General features: G+C 38.8%; 1 protein-coding gene across 2 annotated transcripts in view; it reads left to right on the forward strand.

The window, feature by feature from the left end:
- USP6NL (USP6 N-terminal like) overlaps window positions 1-18,052 on the forward strand; it is a 159,747-nt gene that overhangs the window by 121,369 nt on the left and 20,326 nt on the right. For both annotated transcript variants that reach the window (XM_011926392.1, XM_011926391.1), the window contains exons 7-13: window positions 3,252-3,361; window positions 5,592-5,640; window positions 7,265-7,385; window positions 10,560-10,654; window positions 11,239-11,304; window positions 11,403-11,502; window positions 14,429-14,581. In XM_011926392.1, the coding sequence (XP_011781782.1) occupies window positions 3,252-3,361; window positions 5,592-5,640; window positions 7,265-7,385; window positions 10,560-10,654; window positions 11,239-11,304; window positions 11,403-11,502; window positions 14,429-14,581 (694 nt within the window). The remainder of the gene's footprint in view (window positions 1-3,251; window positions 3,362-5,591; window positions 5,641-7,264; window positions 7,386-10,559; window positions 10,655-11,238; window positions 11,305-11,402; window positions 11,503-14,428; window positions 14,582-18,052) is intronic.

Consider the following 18,052-nt stretch of genomic DNA (forward strand, 5'->3'; position numbering starts at 1 on the left):
TTGATACGGAGTCTCGCTCTGTCGCCCAGGCTGGAGTGCAGTGGCCGGATCTCAGCTCACTGCAAGCTCCGCCTCCCGGGTTTAAGCCATTCTCCTTCCTCAGCCTCCCAAGTAGCTGGGACTACAGGCGCCCGCCACCTTGCCCAGCTAGTTTTTTGTATTTTTTAGTAGAGACGGGATTTCACCGTGTTAGCCAGGGTGGTCTCGATCTGCTGACCTCGTGATCCGCCCGTCTCGGCCTCCCAAAGTGCTGGGATTACAGGCTTGAGCCACTGCGCCCGGCCTAGTGGCCGTATGATTCTAATACAATACTCTAAATGTCTTCCTCTCTCTTGAGAATTCTGAAGCATACTGTGGCTGCTCTTCCTGTTTTAAAAAGCTGCAGAAGCCCCTTCTCTGAACTTCAATACACAGAAATACACAGACTCATAAAACACTTAACACACACATACTTTTTCTAGACATGCAGATAGCCTTCTTTCCACTTCTAGCTGAAGTCAGGAACAGTTATGTTTTTATATATATTTATTGGAATTGATTCAAGCAGAAGTCCATATTACCAGTACATGGTAAATGGGTCAATATAACATAGTATATAAATTCTTATTTATATTAAACATGGTTAAATTTTAATCTCCCACCTGTTTAAACATGGGAGATTTAAGATACTCATTTAGCTCCCTTTCCCTTGAAATGCCACTAAAAGGCAAACCCACAGAAATGAGAAAATGGGAGATGCTTAACAACTACCAGTTATGGAAAACGAGATTGCAGACAGACATTTAGTAAACTTAGCAAACCTGAGGAAGCTCAGTCCTAGGCTGGCAGTGGGAATTGGAGAAGCAACCTGATTAACAGCTCAGAATCTCCGTAAGGCTTGGTAATTGCCAACTGCAGGAAACTCTGGAAGTGGAGGTGAAGCTAAACACAGAAGTGGTTGAAAGTCTGTTTCAGAAGCAGTTAGAGTTCCTTAGCCCCCTCAGTGCTGGCCCAAGACTGGAGGTTTGTTATTTGGCGAGGATGAAACAGAGGGCCTCTGGACTGGAGAAAACACAGACCTTGCTGCGAGTGAACTGCTGTCATGAAAGCAGAGGAGTGGAGTAGTTTAGATTTTGGACAGTCCAGCCTTTTTCCTCAACTCACCTCCCAGATCACTGGCAGCCGCCAGGTGCTTGTCTTCCTGACAGGAGATTGGAAGAGCCTTCTCTGGGGGATGTGATCAGCATAAGAAAATAAGCTCAAAGGTACCGACTTCAGGGATCCCTAGTCCAGCTGCCTGGCCAGATCCCTCTACAAGCAGGATCACAGTCAGGAAGCCTTACCCAGGCATGCAGCTTTTTTGTGTCCCGCTTTTAAATAAAAGCAGAAAACGAAGTATTGCCATTCATTTGAAGAAGGGAGCTAACGTGAAAGACAAGTGGAAGCAAACGAAGAAAGCAGCTTATAAGAAACAGATTATAGTGTAAAGAAGAGAAACTAAAAAACAATTTTTTTTTTTTTTGAGACTATAGAGGCTCGCTCTGTTGCCCAGGCTGGAGTGCAGTGGCGCGATCTCGGCTCACTGCAAGCTCCACCTCCCAGGCTCATGCCATTCTCGTGGCTCAGCCTCCCAAGTAGCTGGGACTACAGGCGCCCGCCACCACGCCTGGCTAATTTTTTGTATTTTTAGTAGAGATGGGGTTTCACTGTGTTAACCAGGATGTTCTCCATCTCCTGACCTTGTGATCCGCCTGCCTCGGCCTCCCAAAGTGCTGGGATTACAGGCATGAGCCACTGCGCCCGGCCCTAAAAAACTATTTTTAATATCTTCAGAGAAAAATAGATACTGCATCCATAAAACAAGTATAGAATGCTATGAAAAGGAACACTCAAAAACAACAGAGCTTATGAATACAAAAATACTAGAAACGAAAAACTTAATTCAAAATGACAATTGAGGAAATTCCCAGAATATCAGTTATAAAAGCAAAGAGATACAAAATAATACAGAAAAATACAAGAAAAGTAGATGATAGCCTAGGAGTTCCCAGACTGTAATAATAAGAGTTTCAGAAAAAGAAAATGGGAATAGAGGGAGGGGAAGATGAAGAAATTGACAAATGAATTGTTGAAGATGTCTGAGAGCTGAACGATGTAGGTAGGAGTTTTTAAAATTGGAAGGATTCACTAAGTGCCCAACCCTGTGGATAAAAATAGATCCAAACCCAGTACTGAAATGTGAAGTTTCAAAACATGAGAGAGAAACTCCTTCAAGCTTCTAGAGAGAAAAAGCAGATTGCACGTAAAGAAACACAAATTAGAATAGCAACACTGGAAGCCAGAAGACAGTGAAGCCGTGCCTTTTGAGCAAAAATATTTTCCAGCTTAGAATTCTAAAACAGCCAAACAGTTAAATAAGAGGGTAGAATGATCAGATATTCAAAGTTTCAAAAACTTTATCTTCCATACAGTCTTTCACAGGAGCTACTAAAGAATGTGTTCCTGCAGAGCAAGGGAAGAACCTGAGAAAGAAAGATATGAGATCAGGAAACGGGGGGCCCAACATGGGAGATAACCACCCAGCAGGTGGAGAAGGGAGGCTCCAGGACCTAGGCTGTGCAGCAAGCCCAGAGGTCAGGCCGTACAGGCAGGAGCGGGCCCAGAGGTCAGGCCGCCACAGGCAGGAGCGGGCCCAGAGGTCAGGCCGCACAGGCAGGAGCGGGCCCAGAGGTCAGGCCGCACAGGCAGGAGCAGCAGACAGCAAGATGAAGCTGGTGGAACACCTACTCTACTTGAACATCACCTGAGGAGATTATACCATTTATAGTGAGCTTGGGATTGAATTAGCTGGGAAACGAAGCACATTGAGAAACAAGGCAATGATTAGCTTCAAGGGAAACAAAAGCATCATCATGGAAAGAAACAAGAAATCATAACAGACTGCATGGCTCAGCCATGAAGAGCTTTCACATAGTTCAGTAGTGCAAACTCTGAAAAGTTCTCTATTCTAAATTAAAATCTAACTAGATAGGATGGAAGAGAAGGAAGGTAGGGGAAGAAGGAAAAGCAGGGAGTAGGAGAAATGGGGGAATGGAGGGGAGGGAAAGTTTCTATTCTGTACCTTTTTATATATATAGTTTTGATTTTTTTAACCATTGAATGATTTTTTTAAACCAAAAACTTTTTAATGAGAATTATTTTATTATTTGTCATAGACATTTCAACAACTAATTTCCATAAAAATCTGTTCTCCTCTCTCTTTTTTTCTTCAGAAATTAAAACACAGAGCACGGAGCTGTTCACCTGACATCAGACAAATAGACCTGGATGTCAACCGCACGTTTCGGGACCACATTATGTTTAGAGACAGATACGGTGTTAAGTAAGTAAAGTTTAATATTATGAAATGTTAATCGCATTTATAAATAGTCTTTATTAACTTAAAATTAGAGTGCCTTTATAGACTGTGATTTCGATTTAGGTCCTAAAGGTTTAAGCTTTTGCAGATCATTTGCATCCATGTTGTGTGAAACTTAAGATCTAATTTAACTTAAAATTTTTAACCTTTGACATAGCATGTGCTATAAAATTGGTAAAGACTCATTTTATAATCTGGGAATTCTTAGAAATGTAGTAGATACTTTCATTAGAAGTCATAGAAGAATGACAGTGTGTAAAAACTTCGTCAGTGATAAATGTATCTCTATAACCTTGACCCCCACGCATAAATGAAACTTTTTTTAAAAAAAGGGAAATGAAATGAAATGAGAAATTAATGAATTGATATATCATTGCTATGACAACTTATAAATGAAAAGTACAGTTTTTGCTGATCTCTATGTCAGTCAGAGAGTCTCACCAGGAAACAGAAACCAATAGGAGATATATGTTAGGACATTTCAAGGTATTGACTTCTCCAGCTGTCGGGGGTGATTAGGCAAGGCCAAAATCCACAGGGCAGGCCATCGGAAAGGACAGCCTGGGTCTCGGGCATGAGCTGAAGCTGCTGGCCACAGGCAGAGATTCCCCTTCAGAAAAGCCTCAAATCTGCCCTTATGGCCTTTCAACGGATTGAATGAGGCCTGCCCAGATCTTCTAGGATAATCTCTCCTACTTAAAGTTAACAGATCATGGATTTTTATCAATCTACAAAATACGTTCCCAGTGACACCTAGATTAGTGTTTTGGATATCTGGGGATTGTTGTTTAGCCAAGTTGATACCCAGAGCCAACCACTGCAGTCCAGCCTTGGCAACTTGGCACTCACACACACCACCTTAAAAAATTTCCAGGTAAGATAGTAACCAAGTCTTCCTTCCACCTAACATGATACCACTATTCTGCTCACAACTGAAATGCGCGAATTCTTTCCCCACATGAGGATGCCAAGTCCTTGGGAGATGATCACACTTCTGCTTTAGTATCCTGTAACTTACACACTGTGGTATAAAGTTGACTATTATTAAGATACCTTATGTTAGATGATAAGGGAAAAGAGAAGGAAGAAGAAAATATTTGTTGGTATATATACAAACATATTTACACCAAAATAAGGAAGAAATGCTCATAACAATTGTAGTAATCATTTCTGTGACTGGTTCTGTGGTCACAGGTGGTATTTTTAATGTCTCATTTCACTGCGCATTCCATATTCCCTTTGCCCTCAGCAAGCACCTTAGATGGTTGTGGTTCTTTACCTAGAGGGATGGCTCAAACCTTCCTTCCTGAAAATCTGGACTTAGCGGTTCTGCCTGAATTGGTAGTTTTCCATTGACTTTCATCACAGGGCTCAGTAATACTAGTAAGAGATGCCCCAAGTGTTCTGCATTCCAAATGTACTCCTCCTTGTGTCTGTTGTGTCATAACAACCCATGTTCCCCTTAGTAATCAGGAGAATCCCCCCAGCCCGCACAGCCACGTCCTTCTTTGCCTGTTGGTTCAGAGGCATAAGGAGCCCAAAGTGGTTGGGTGGCGGTTTCAGCTTCCAGGTCAGTGGAATCACTGTTATGTCTCATGGTGGAAGCATTCTTCCTTTTGGAACTAAGATCTCTAGACCAGCAGAACTCAAGCTTGCAGGGGCAAGAAGCAAACTCTTTGCTAGTGGATCTTTAGCGAGAATGATGAGTGGAGCCACTCCTACTTCCAGCCTTTGAATCTTGGACCCCTGAATCCTGGCTTTGGGAAAAACAGCACCTTGTATTGGAGCCTGGTATGGAGCATATTCAGCATCCCAAGGACATCGCCCCAGCCCTGCAGGGCATTGTACCTTGCTGGCAGTGTCACTGAGCCCTCAAAAGGACGTTCCACCGTTCTGTCAAGCCAGCTGCTTCTGTCAGAAGGGTCTCAAAGTGAGAGAGATCAGCAAAAGAGGGCAGCACATTTAAGGAATTTTCAAGTCTTTTGTGTTTTCTTGGTATAAATCCTTTCAGAATGAATATTAGCTAGTCTTGAATTTAGACTTTTTAGAGTCTTTGAATTTGAACTTGGGATAATTTATTACATTAGTAATTTTATCTGGATTATCTGTTTTCAGTCTTTATTTTTTTAAGTTTGTCATGTTTAAAATATGTGAAATTACTAAATTGTATTTAATGTAAATATTTTTTCTCTAGGCAACAATCCTTATTCCATGTTCTTGCTGCCTATTCTATTTATAATACGGTAAGTTGGGGCCTGCCTGCCCAAGGTCTTTGATTTGTATTCTGAGGCCCTCCCTACCTAACAGGGCCCTGTGGGCACATTTCTGTATCTCAGAGCTAGGTGGTTCCACAGTTTCTTTAGCTCTATGGATCTTTTTAAGCTGAAACGCTGCGATAACCCTAGGGCCTTAGAGCAGAGCTGATTCTGAAGTGGAAGAACCTAAATATGACCACAGTATGCCAGTGAGTCTTACCTTTTCTCTTTCCCTCCATATGGTTTTGCTTGGTAATGTTTTGTGTTGTTTTGTTTTTATTTTTAAGCAGACATACAGGGTAGAAGGACAGGAAGTGGGTGGCTTGGTTAATTTTTGTTTGACTTTTTATAACTCTCTTTGCTCTTGGGAGGTTACCTTTCACAATCACATTTATCTGTTAGGTGAGGTCCAAATAAGATAACTGTGCCCTTACTGGCTATACCCCGGAGGAGGCTAAACTCTTTGGTAATAGACACGCTCTTCTTAAGGCATTCAGCATTGTTGGGGAAGAAGATAATCTGGGATAGATTAATTCGTGTTGGACTTAATGTGGGTGTTAAATGAATACTTGCGGACTAGGTCCCAGGGAGGACCTTTGTACCTTGGGATGTATAATTTCTATTGTAGTTAAAACCTTTAAATTACAAGAACAGAAATTCACTCAATTTCTGTTAAAATTATAAAGTTAAAAAGGAAAAGTTAAAAAGGGGTTATTAAAGGGACATCTCATAAGAAGGAAGCACTAGTTAGGCCTCATTGGAATTGGAGCTGGAAGGTGGGAAGCGTCTGGTGAGAAGGAAAACTGCACCTTCCATCTCTCTCATTCTGGGGGTCTCTCAGTATCTCAGATGATCTCTGTGAACTGTTCAGTTCACTGTTTCTCTCTCCAGGTGGCTTCCTTTGCCTACTGGCCACTTACTCTTTGGCTCAAATTGCACCCACAGACTCAGTGTGAGCATTCGGTTCCAGTACATAGCCCCATCTGATTACAGTCTCTGGCTTTGTTCACATTTCCTAGAGAGAGTGTCTGATGAGTCAGTGCAACCAACTAACTCTTCCCCTGGGGTCAGCTCTCCTCTTCTCGTCCATTAACTGTGGTTCCTGTGGCACAAGCATGAATCCCTAAGGCCACATCATAAGCAGGGACTATGGGGAGAGTGGGTATTTCTTAGAGAGGAGGCATAGACTGTGCATGGGCATCCCAAAGTGTGTCTGCTTAAGAGTTCAGAAATCTAGAGGAGACAAGACAGCATACTGGGTATTGTAGGAGGAGAGACTTTGCCAGCCACTGAGCAAAGAAGAGATATAGTGAGCTAAGAATCATACATAAAGTGAAATAAATATTAACACTCTTTAAAGAAAGTGTGACAGTGTTGAACAGAGTCCAATAAAAGTATGTAGCAATTTACACTTTGTACCTGTACATTTATTTTTGAGCACAATTTTATTATGTGGCATAATACTGTAAAGAGTATAGTATTTGTCTCTAGAATGGACTATTAAACGATGTGTGTAGCAATTTTCTGGTTTTTATAGAGTAGCTTTTTCTCTGTACATAAGTATGTAATTCGGCTAAACTCCCCAGCTTCTGTGTTCCTCTTTGCTCCCCAGGAAGTCGGGTATTGTCAGGGGATGAGCCAGATCACAGCTCTACTCCTCATGTATATGAACGAGGAAGACGCCTTCTGGGCCCTGGTCAAACTCTTCTCAGGCCCTAAACATGCCATGCATGGTAAGAAAACCCTGTGCTTTATCTAAACAATCAAGGTAGGGAAAAAGGTAGATTAAAACAAAACCAAAGATGCTTGCAAGAGTTACAGACAACAAATGTAATGTCTCAGGGCTCGTTGAGTTCATTAGTATTGGTTACTAGTTTCTTCTTTCATTTTTCATTATTGAACTTTTCTAAAATGTTTACATTTATTTTCCTTTGTCTTTGTTCCAAAGTATATTGTTGGCACTTTGAAATTCTTTCTTACTTGCCCTTGGTCAAAAGAAACTAATTTAGGATTGGAGGAATTTTAGAACAGGTATATTATTGGGAGAAATAAAAGATGCCTTTTAATCAGAACTTTTAGATGGTCATGAAATTATCATTTCAGTGAAATGTTTACCGTTGACCGGATATTGTGATGTATAACACCTTGTCAAAAAGACAGTCATTGAGAAATGGCACTTAGGTTTTTAAAGGAAAGGTAATAATTAAGTAGTTTTATATTTCAAGTGTAGTTTTTAGTTTTTTCGCATAAAATTGGTTCCACTTTAAATAAAAGGTTGATAACATGTTCTAGGCACTCGATTATTTAATATCTCAGAAGCTGCTGATTTTTTGGTTTTCAAGTTAACACTGTTTATAATAACTTTTTCCTTGTTTTTGCCAAATTAAGCAGTAGACTTTATTTCGGAGAGTTTAGATTACAGCTGTTGAGACAGGGTCTTGCTCTGTCACCCAAGCTGGAGTGCAGTGGCATGATTGAGACTTATTGCAGTCTTGACCTCCTGGGATCAAGCCATCCTCCGGCCTCATTAGCCTCTCTAGATTCTGGAACCACACAGGCATGTGCCTCCATGCCTGGCTAATTTTTTAAATTTTTTGTAGAGATGAGGTCTCCTTATGTTGACTAGGCTGGTCTCAGTCTCCTGGACTCAAGTGAACCTCCCACCTCAGCCTCCCAAAATACTGGGATTACAGGTGTGAGCTACAGCCCCCGCCCTTAGATCACAACTTGTCTTGGAAATAAAAGTGGCATTTGTTCATATAATGCAAAATTACTTTCCCAGTGCCATCAAATTTAAATTTAATTTTAACACTAGCTATTCTAAGAATGAATCTTCCAAGTTCAGTTTGTGAATAAGCTTTGTGTGGTGGGGAACCTGCTATATATTCAAAATACTGTTTTAATATTTTCAAAATTATGACTTTCTATAGCTCATTGTTACTGAAATCTCACACTCTGACCATGTGAGGATATTATGTGTGTGTGGAAGAGTGAGGGGGGTATGTATGTGTTTGCATTTGTCTTTCTCCCTTAGTGTTCCTTGCCAATTACTTAACAAATATCATCTGCATGGTAACTGGGTCTGGACACTTTGCATCTAGTAAATAGACTCTAAAAGTAAGACATGTTATTATATTGAGTTACCTTCCAGTAAGTAGTATCATTCCAAAAGGCATCTTGAAGAAAGCCGCTCTTCCCTGTCAGTCTTTATTTTGCTTTCCCATGGGGTTGTGTTGCTGATCTGTCTTGAGGTACAATAGAATGCAGATTTAAGTGGTATGTAATTATGTGCAAGACTGTCCAATTTTAGGAAATGGTCATTTAAACCTATTTGATAGCTTACCTTCAGCAATTATTATCACTAGACTAATCTATAAAATAATATTAATTCTACTATCCTAACATTTACACTTAGAATGCAGTTTGGCTCATTATTAAGGGTAAGTTTATACTCAGAGATGTTTGTTTCTGTGTCTGCCTGTGAGATTTGATAACTAAAGTTACCTCAGTACTTTGCATTTCCAGTGTGAACATGGTGGTTTCACTTATAAATGTATGGAATTGAAGCTAAGGCTGAAAATATAAAATATGAGATCTGGAACATCAGTGGAAAATGAAGAAATGTTAGGCTTCTCAGCATTCTTGAGCTAGTTATTACTGAACTGTATTGACTTTTTCAAAATCAGACTTCCTATCCTGCCCTACCAAATTGGCCATGAAAGTAGCACTGATAGAGAGAGATGGATTTTTTTTTTTTTTTAATGAAACAATTTCACTGAAAAATGCTACTAAAGTAGGAGTAGAACCTCTGTCTGTCTCTGGAAATTTTTACACACACCCTAGAAAACTGAGAACTAGTTAAGAAATAATCCTGCCCAGTAGATTGTAAATCACCACTGCCCAATAGCGTGTGCCTCAGGTTCTTGGTGGAACAGAGTTTCATTTTGGGGCAACAGACTTTCTAGGGGGAATGTGGCCTCCAAAATCACATAAGTGTGGGAGACTGAGTGAAAGAAAAACAAGTTTCATTAAGTCTAAAAGGCAAGAAGATTAATAAGCTAAAATGCCTCATGAATATCTAAGAAGGATAAAAATGTGTCCTCTGGTTTCTTTTTCGAAAGCGTAGAACGTCTATTAACATCTTTCAAAGTTGCATGGAACCTCGGTTAGAAAATCCTAATGTAGAAGAATCATCAAGTCTGTTGAGTGGACCTTCTTTTTAATGGATTATATAGAATACCAGAAAGAAAAATACATGTAAAGTTCAGTGAGTTAAATATACAAAATTAATGCTAACCATTTGTAATTTGTTACTTCTTAGATATAGATTATATTGTGTAGTCACTCGGGATAAAATACCATTTTTGATATAACATTGATCATCTAGCACCTGTATTTTTAGCAGATGTTAAATACAGCTTTTTCGGAAAGGATTAAAAGGCGATTTAAAACTTTGGAAATGTTATACTAATGAAATTCTTAGAGTAAGCCTGAAAAAAGTAATAAATTGTTTGTTAGCGTATTAAGAGTAAAACAAAATAACTAGTCAGGGTTGGAATAAAATATTAAAAATATATGCATTTAAGATATGGCCCAATATCTTAAAAGAACAGATAATCTTGATAAATGGCTTCAGTGTCCTTTTTTTTTTTTTTTAAGGTTTCCCTTTAAATTCAAAAATACAAAGTTATAGAAGATCTTTAGCAAACAAATCCTAGGCTCAAAGTTTCATTACCGAAAGCTTATATACAGTTACTTCCTGGGTGGGGAGAAAAAATATTTTGGTAACTACTGGATGTTTGTTTTTATTTTTCACAGTTACAAATGAAAGAAATATGTTGCATTTTAAGATTGGAGGGTTTTGTTGGTATTGTTTATGAAGTGTTGTTTTTATGTTTGTATTCTAGGCTTTTTTGTCCAAGGTTTTCCTAAACTCTTAAGGTTTCAAGAACATCATGAAAAAATACTGAACAAATTTCTGTCCAAGCTTAAGCAACACTTGGTAGGTAGATGTGACACTGACTTACACCCACCTATCCCCCCAAAAAAGCTAGGATAATTAAATTGTCTTTGGTCCCAATTACCTTATTAATTTATAGTGTCATCCATTTCATTTACTATGCAGTTATAATTCCCAGTTGTTTACAAAACATTAGATCTGTAAAATTTAATATTGATAGGCTATCACAGTTCCTACTGAGGGATTTGAATTTCTTTGAAGCTAATAATACAAACAATGTGATAATTTAAAGATACAAGATCTCCCTGTTGTTTTGGAGGTTTTTTCATTATACAGAAAGTATTTTTTCAGGGTCACAGAAACTCATTGTTAGTGAACTATATGTATGCCTTACTAGAAAACACAGTAGTTTAGTAAAAGAAAGATAGCTCACTGTAAAATATATTAAAGAGAATCTAAGTGTTGTATTAGAGTCCCGTCATAAGAGGAATTTATTCTTGGAGTGATTTTGAGAAGTAAATGTATTTAGCTTTGATAGCTGCATCCAACAGCCTTTGTAACTTCGTATTATTTTGTTAAATTTAGTTTACTACAATCCGGAAATTGTGAGCTCTTTGTTTTTTCAGGATTCTCAAGAAATCTACACAAGTTTTTACACAATGAAGTGGTTTTTTCAGTGTTTCCTTGATCGTGTAAGTATTTATTTACAAAACTCAGTCATAAAATTATAAATACAAGGTGAGGGGAAGCTGTTAACCTTATTTTTGTTCTGTTTTGCTTTTAATTATAGACTCCCTTTACACTAAACCTCAGAATATGGGATATCTACATCTTTGAAGGAGAACGAGTTCTTACTGCTATGTCTTACACAATCTTAAAATTACACAAAAGTAAGAAAATGCTTAAACTCTAAAATTTCATAAAAAATTGAGGCTTATTTAACCTTGATTTCTCATTCCGCACCCTACTTCAAATTCATTGTTTTTTAATAGTGGTTTAAATTTTTTTTGAAAATCACTGGAGAAATTATCATCAATTGGTCACATACTTTTGTAAGTTCTTTCTCATGACTAGAAGCTTACTTCACTGCAAAGGTCTTTGGTTCTTTTCTGTTTATATCAGTGTCATTTTCACACTTTTTATAGAGTGCAGTTAGTTGGTTTCACTAGTAATATTTTTCGTCAAGTATTTGTTTCCACTGGGACCCCTTGTTCTTTTCATCAGTCTGAATCTCAAGTTTGCAGTAAGAGAAGGAAGACCAAAGAAACCAGTTCCCTTAGTTCAAAGGGCTGGAGAAAACATTTTCTATTACTGTTTCCTTCATCCAGGGAGAAGAGCACCCAGCTCTGAACTGTGGGTGGGAGCACACAGACCCACTTCTCTACCTGAGTGCATTATGGCCTCTGGGGCAAGTTTAGCCAGTGTCTATAGGCAGATAAATGCAGCAAGGTTTAAAAAAAAAAATTGGAAAAGTTTTAGTCTTCAGTTGCAATATTTTAAGGGCTCTATAAATTTGATATGTTATGCCTTACTTTAAAATAAAGACATGAGGTTTTTTTTCATGAAGAACCTTATTGATCTTTAAAGTCTCAATTCAGCCTTAAAAATTATGTGACTTCTCTTGTAGCTATGCAGAAAAGAAAATCATTGAAAGCTCTAGAGCTTCATATAGTACGTACTTCTAATCTAGGTCATACCACGTAGTTTCATGTTCATTGTACACTCAACTCTCTTATGTTATTCTTGAATGATCTGTCCCGCTTCCCAACTAAATTAGAAACTAGTTGAGTGCACAGGGTCTTGTTTGTAGTTTTTCTCTCTGCTGTGCTTGGCATTGTTCTAAGTACGTGTTACGGACTTGAATATAAGATTGGTTGCTTACTTGAAAAGCATGGACTGTAGGAGTGCCAGATTATCCATACTTTAGATAGGAATGAAAATGCCCTTTAAAAGCACTTTTGTTATGTTCAGTTTTTTCAAGAAAAGGACTCAGAATTGTTGTGGTTCACTTCCCTTATACTTAGTTCTTGTTTCCCCAACTAGTGCACCAAAACAAAACAATTGACTATGAATTATCTTCCAGGATTCAGGTCTGTCATCTGATCTTGTGAAATCTCTTTTCCTTCCTCCCTGCACCTGCCCCCTACACCGCCTTTCGCCTCCCTCCCCCTCCCTGCCCCCTTCCCCTCTCTTCCTGTCCCCCTCTCTCCGTCTCTCTCTCCCTGTCCTCCCCCCGACATTCTTTCTGGATTGTTAATGGATCAAAATAGAGAACAGAAGTACATTTTAATTAAGAGATATTAGCTTAATGTTCCCTCAAGAATGAGGAAGTCGAAACATACTGTATTTCTTTGTAGCTCTCATCTCCTTCTTAAGCTGTTGCTTATATGACCCTTGATTAATTTTGACAAGTAAAAAGTTTCTTCACTCTTGTAAATAAATGTTAAGCATAGCAACTACTTTACGTTCTACCGTATCATTGGACTAAATGAGCTGTGGACAAATCTGTCTGCTGCTGTGTATTTTTCTTGGTTAGAGAGACAAAGCTCAAGTGAAGTTCCATCCCCACCATATAAAGCTTCCGAAATGGAAGGGTAGCTGCGGGATGGGAGGAGATGCTGGTTCAAGTTTCAGTTAGACAGGAAGAATAAGTTCTGGAGAGCTATCGTACAGCATGGTGACTATAATTTATAATAATGTACCGTATACTTGAAAATTGCTGAGAACTTAAATGTTCTCACTACAAAAAGATAAGTATGTGAGGTAATGATGTGTCAATTAGCTTGATTTAGTCATTCCACAGTGTATACATATATCAAAACATATTGTCTACCACAGATACATACAATTTGTCATTAGCCAATTAAAAAAAAAGGAAAAACTCTGGGCGTATTAACCAATAGTTAGCTAAAGCTCATAATAAGTTTTTTCCTTCCTTTTTCTTTTTTCTCTTACTGATTGTCTTAAAAATATGTTGTTACTGGAGGTTCATTACAGTGGTTTTAAACAATAAAAAATAAAAACCACCTAAATGGCCATTACTAGAAGACTAATTAAGTCAATTATAATGCATACATATAGTACACTCTTCTACAGCTGTTAATGATGATGTAAAATCATATTTGTTGAAATGAGGTATCAGCGATACATTATTAAATGGGAAAAAGAGCAAAAAGGGGAATAACTTGAAAAGTATAATTTGGATTCTTCAATTGATATACATAAACACTTGTAAATACCCGGATCTACCTGTAGGGTATTATGTAATGAGATCTTAGCAGATTTTTACTTTCTGCTTTGTGTTCGTATTTAATTTGAATGTCTTTTTCCAAGAAAGTGAATTTCATAAGTAGAAATAAAAATCACAAAATTAAAATCCAGATGTTCTGGGAAATTCTGAAGCAGTAAGAAGTACAGACTTAAAATGGGGCTTGCGTATAGCAGTTGGAGCTCCATATCAATAAAAGAGAAAGGCCTCATGCGGGCTGAGATAGTCTTTCTGTCTCTGTCTCTAAGAAGCTCTTGCCCTGGGGTAATACTAATGCCTAGGTGTAGTTATTCCAATGAGGAAGTATTAGGCAGTATTCTCCTCCTTTCCTTTCTCTCAGTGAACTTTCCTACTTTTCTGTGTGGCTGCTTTAATATCAGGCAGTATTTTTGTCTTACTGAGTTTTAATGATATCCTCTATGCCATATGTAAGTTGTATGCTGTTTGTACCCTTTTTAATGCCCTTTTACACTACACCTGAATATAACAGAATATCTTCCCACCTAAAGTATTGACTTGGCATCTTCATTTCTCTTATTCTTTCTTAGAACATCTAATGAAATTGTCCATGGAAGAGCTTGTAGAATTTTTTCAGGAGACCCTGGCAAAGGATTTTTTCTTTGAAGATGATTTTGTGATAGAGCAACTTCAGATTTCTATGGCAGAACTAAAGCGGGCAAAGTTAGACCTTCCAGAACCTGGTAAGAATTACCCCAATACAGAATTACCCCAATACTTTATATCTACATTGTAATTAAGATTGGAAGACATGGCAAAATTAACATGGGCTGTTTCTTGCCCACAGCGTAAGCATTGTACTTGTGATGACATAACCTGGATGAGCCTTACCAGCTCAGCTGCTTTGGCTTTTTTCTTATTTTAGGAAAAGGCAAGTAAACATATTAATTATATCTGCCTCTCCTAATTAGGTGAGTGTACTATTCCTGCTTACATTTAGAAATTTGGTTGGCAAATACTATTGTTCAACAGAAGTAGCCATGGTGCTTTAAACTAGCATAACAATAAGCTTTTTTTGCTTTCTTCATCTCATTTTGTGAAACTATATATAATAGTAAGTAGAGCAAGTAAAAGCCCCACCTTATAGATGAGGAAATGGATACTTAAGTGGCTTAAATATGAAGCCACAGAACCACCAAATAGCATTACTGAGACTGGAGGCCAGTTTTTCTGACTACTAGCCCAGGGCTCTTTGCAGTATGCTGCAGTATAGATAATATATTTTATTCACTTACTGTAAGACATTTTTCAGCACCTACTAATAGGTTTTCTGCTAGGTACTACTTTGCTGGGGATTTAAGAACTGAAGAGAAAGATGAGAGCAAGCTCTCAGGGTGTGCACTGGAGAGCTAGAATATATGAGAATGATAACAGAGGGTAAATGGGGCATTACTAGAGCTAGCTGCAGGGTAAATGGGAGAGGGGCAGAGGAAGGGAGGAAGGGGAGTGCAGGAAGGGAGGGAAGGGGAGTGCAGGAAGGGAGGGAAGAAAATGAAAATGTCAAAAGATCACAGGAGGAATAACTTTCAAAGTTTCGACCAGATAGTACTTGACCATGTATGTCTTGAGAAAAAGTTACTTTTGCTTTTCTTCTTTCTTACCTTTGTTGCAGTGGATGGGTGTAGTAAGAGGCTAGGGAGGTGGAAGGTCATGGGCGAGAGATGAAAAGTAAAGAAAGTCAGTTATGTATGCCTTCAGGTAGAGGTGAATTTGGCGTTTCCCAATCAGTGTGTCAGGTTGGCTATGTCTGTACAGAAGGATAAAACTTTCATGGTTTTATCCATGAAAGTACTTTTGATAAAAACCAAGATGCTTGCTTTTATTTACTTAATTGAGAAGGGTCTAATCAGCGCTGCTCCGAGGTTTGCTCAAGGTCATCCAGGTTCCTAGGAAGCATCCCTCACAGCAGTAATGGGGTGTGGGCCTAGGCCTTGTGGAGCCATTGCCTTTGTTAAGGGAGGTCAGCCCTCTCCTGTTCAGTGTAATGACGTCCATTTTCTACTATCATTTATGTTTCTTTATTTATTTTATTCTATCATTTATTTTTAAATATCTTGCCTCCTAAAAATAGTTCAAGGCAAATTTTAGTAAAAGTCAAATGTAGAAGAAAAAATATAGAACTATTTAAACATGAGATAATTCAAAACCTGTGTCATGGATTGCGATGGTGGTGACTTAGCATCTAATTAGCAGCTAATATTTATTGGATGTTTACTGTGTGCCACATACCACAGGTGCTGTCTCATTTAATCTCTAAAAATAACTCATAAAAGTGCTCATCTACATTGTGCAGATAGGGAAACCTAGTAGTAGTAGTCTGTAAGATCGTTTTACCAGGAAATGAGAGACTGGGGACAGAGAATGGGGCAGGGGAAAAAAGAGGAGGAATAAATAATAGCAGAATCATGCTCTGATCCTACTGGCAGTGAAGGTAGAATGGATAAGGCATCTCTACATTTTGTAGCACGACCATCTGCCTTTCATCGCTTGCCTGTCATTTTCTTTAAATTGTTGTGAACTGTATATGGAACACTAAGATAATTAAATGAACATCATACCAAGAAGTTTCCTTGGCACATCTATCCTTTTAAAAACCTACATAAGGCCGGGCACAGTGGCTCACGCCTGTAATCCCAACACTTTGGAAGGCCGAGGAGGGCAGATCATGAGATCAGGAGATCGAGACCATCCTGGCTATCACGGTGAAACCCCATCTCAACTGAAAATACAACAAATTAGCCAGGCGTGATGGCGGTGCCTGTAGTCCCAGCTACTCGGGAGGCTGAGGCAGGAGAATGGCGTGAACCCAGGAGGCGGAGCTTGTAGTGAGCTGGATGGCCACTGCACTCCAGCCTGGGCGACAGAGCGAGACTCCGACATAAATAAATAAATACATACATACATACATACCCTACATGAACATGCCACTTCTTTTGACTCCTTACATAACTGTGGCAGTGTGAACTCCCCTGAGTCATGTGCGATGACGCCTGTTTTCCTATGCCCACATGAAAACACGGCGCTGTTATGTTTTAAAATGTTTACTGATTGAATAGAGTCTTCCATTGTTGTTCGATTGGTAGTTCTTTGAGTATCTTTCTTAGATATCTTTGGGGCATCCTTCTTTCTTTTTCTGTGAACTTCCCCGTTCATCTGTTGCCCATTTTTCTACTGGTCTGTTCATACAGGCTCTTGTTAAGGAGACTGGCCAGTTTATTATGTGTTGCAGGCATCTTCCATACAGCTTTCCCTGTGGCTTCTTGCTTTTGTGTTTCTTGTAAAGAATTTTCCACATGCTGGTTGAAGTGTTTTTTCTTAAGTACCCATATTTCTCTTCTAACATTTATGTTTTTTTAATGCTTATGGGTACAACCTCATTGAGATATAATTGAGTATGATTAAATCTTTAGCTCATCTAGAATTTACTTTTTGTTATGGAGTAAGAACTCAGCTCTGCTTATTTTCCAAACCATTAGTCATGTGGATTAGTGGCATTTATTAAATGACATTTTGGCACTCTATTCTGTTCCACTGCTCTCTGCTTTTCCAATTACACTTTTTAAATATGAGACAGGGTCTCACTCTGTTGCCCAGGCTGGAGTGTAATGGCACAATCATGGCTCACTACAGCCTTGACTTCACCGGCTCAAGTGATCCTCCCACCTGAGTCTCCCCAGGTAGCTGGGACTACAGGCGCATGCCACCACTCCTGGGTAATTTTTGTAGTTTTTGTAGAGACAGGGTTTTGCCATGTTGCCCAGGCTGGTCTCCGACTCCTGGACTCAAGCAATATGCCCACCTCAACCTCCCAAAGTGCTAGGATTACAGGAGTATCTGGCCTCCGGTTACCCTTTGAATATCTGTTAGGGCAAATGTTCCGTCATTATTTTGTATTATTTTGTCAAGTTATAAAAAAGAATCCACTACTATTTTAGTGTTATTCAGATATGTTATTTTATTAGTATTGAGATTGCACTGAAATTAAGGATTTTTGAGAGAAAACTGGTATTTTAAAAATTGAGTTTTTCTAAGTAAAAGCTTTTATTTTGCAGTCGAGGTTTGTTTTCTTCATGTGACTGTGAGACATTTCTGGTCTCACATTCCGCCTCCCACTCATGTACCATATAAAACGTGGCTGTCAGCAGGTGGGCACT

Source organism: Colobus angolensis, unplaced genomic scaffold (genome assembly GCF_000951035.1).
Source record: "Colobus angolensis palliatus isolate OR3802 unplaced genomic scaffold, Cang.pa_1.0 Scaffold684, whole genome shotgun sequence".
Classification (NCBI taxonomy): Eukaryota; Metazoa; Chordata; class Mammalia; order Primates; family Cercopithecidae; genus Colobus; species Colobus angolensis.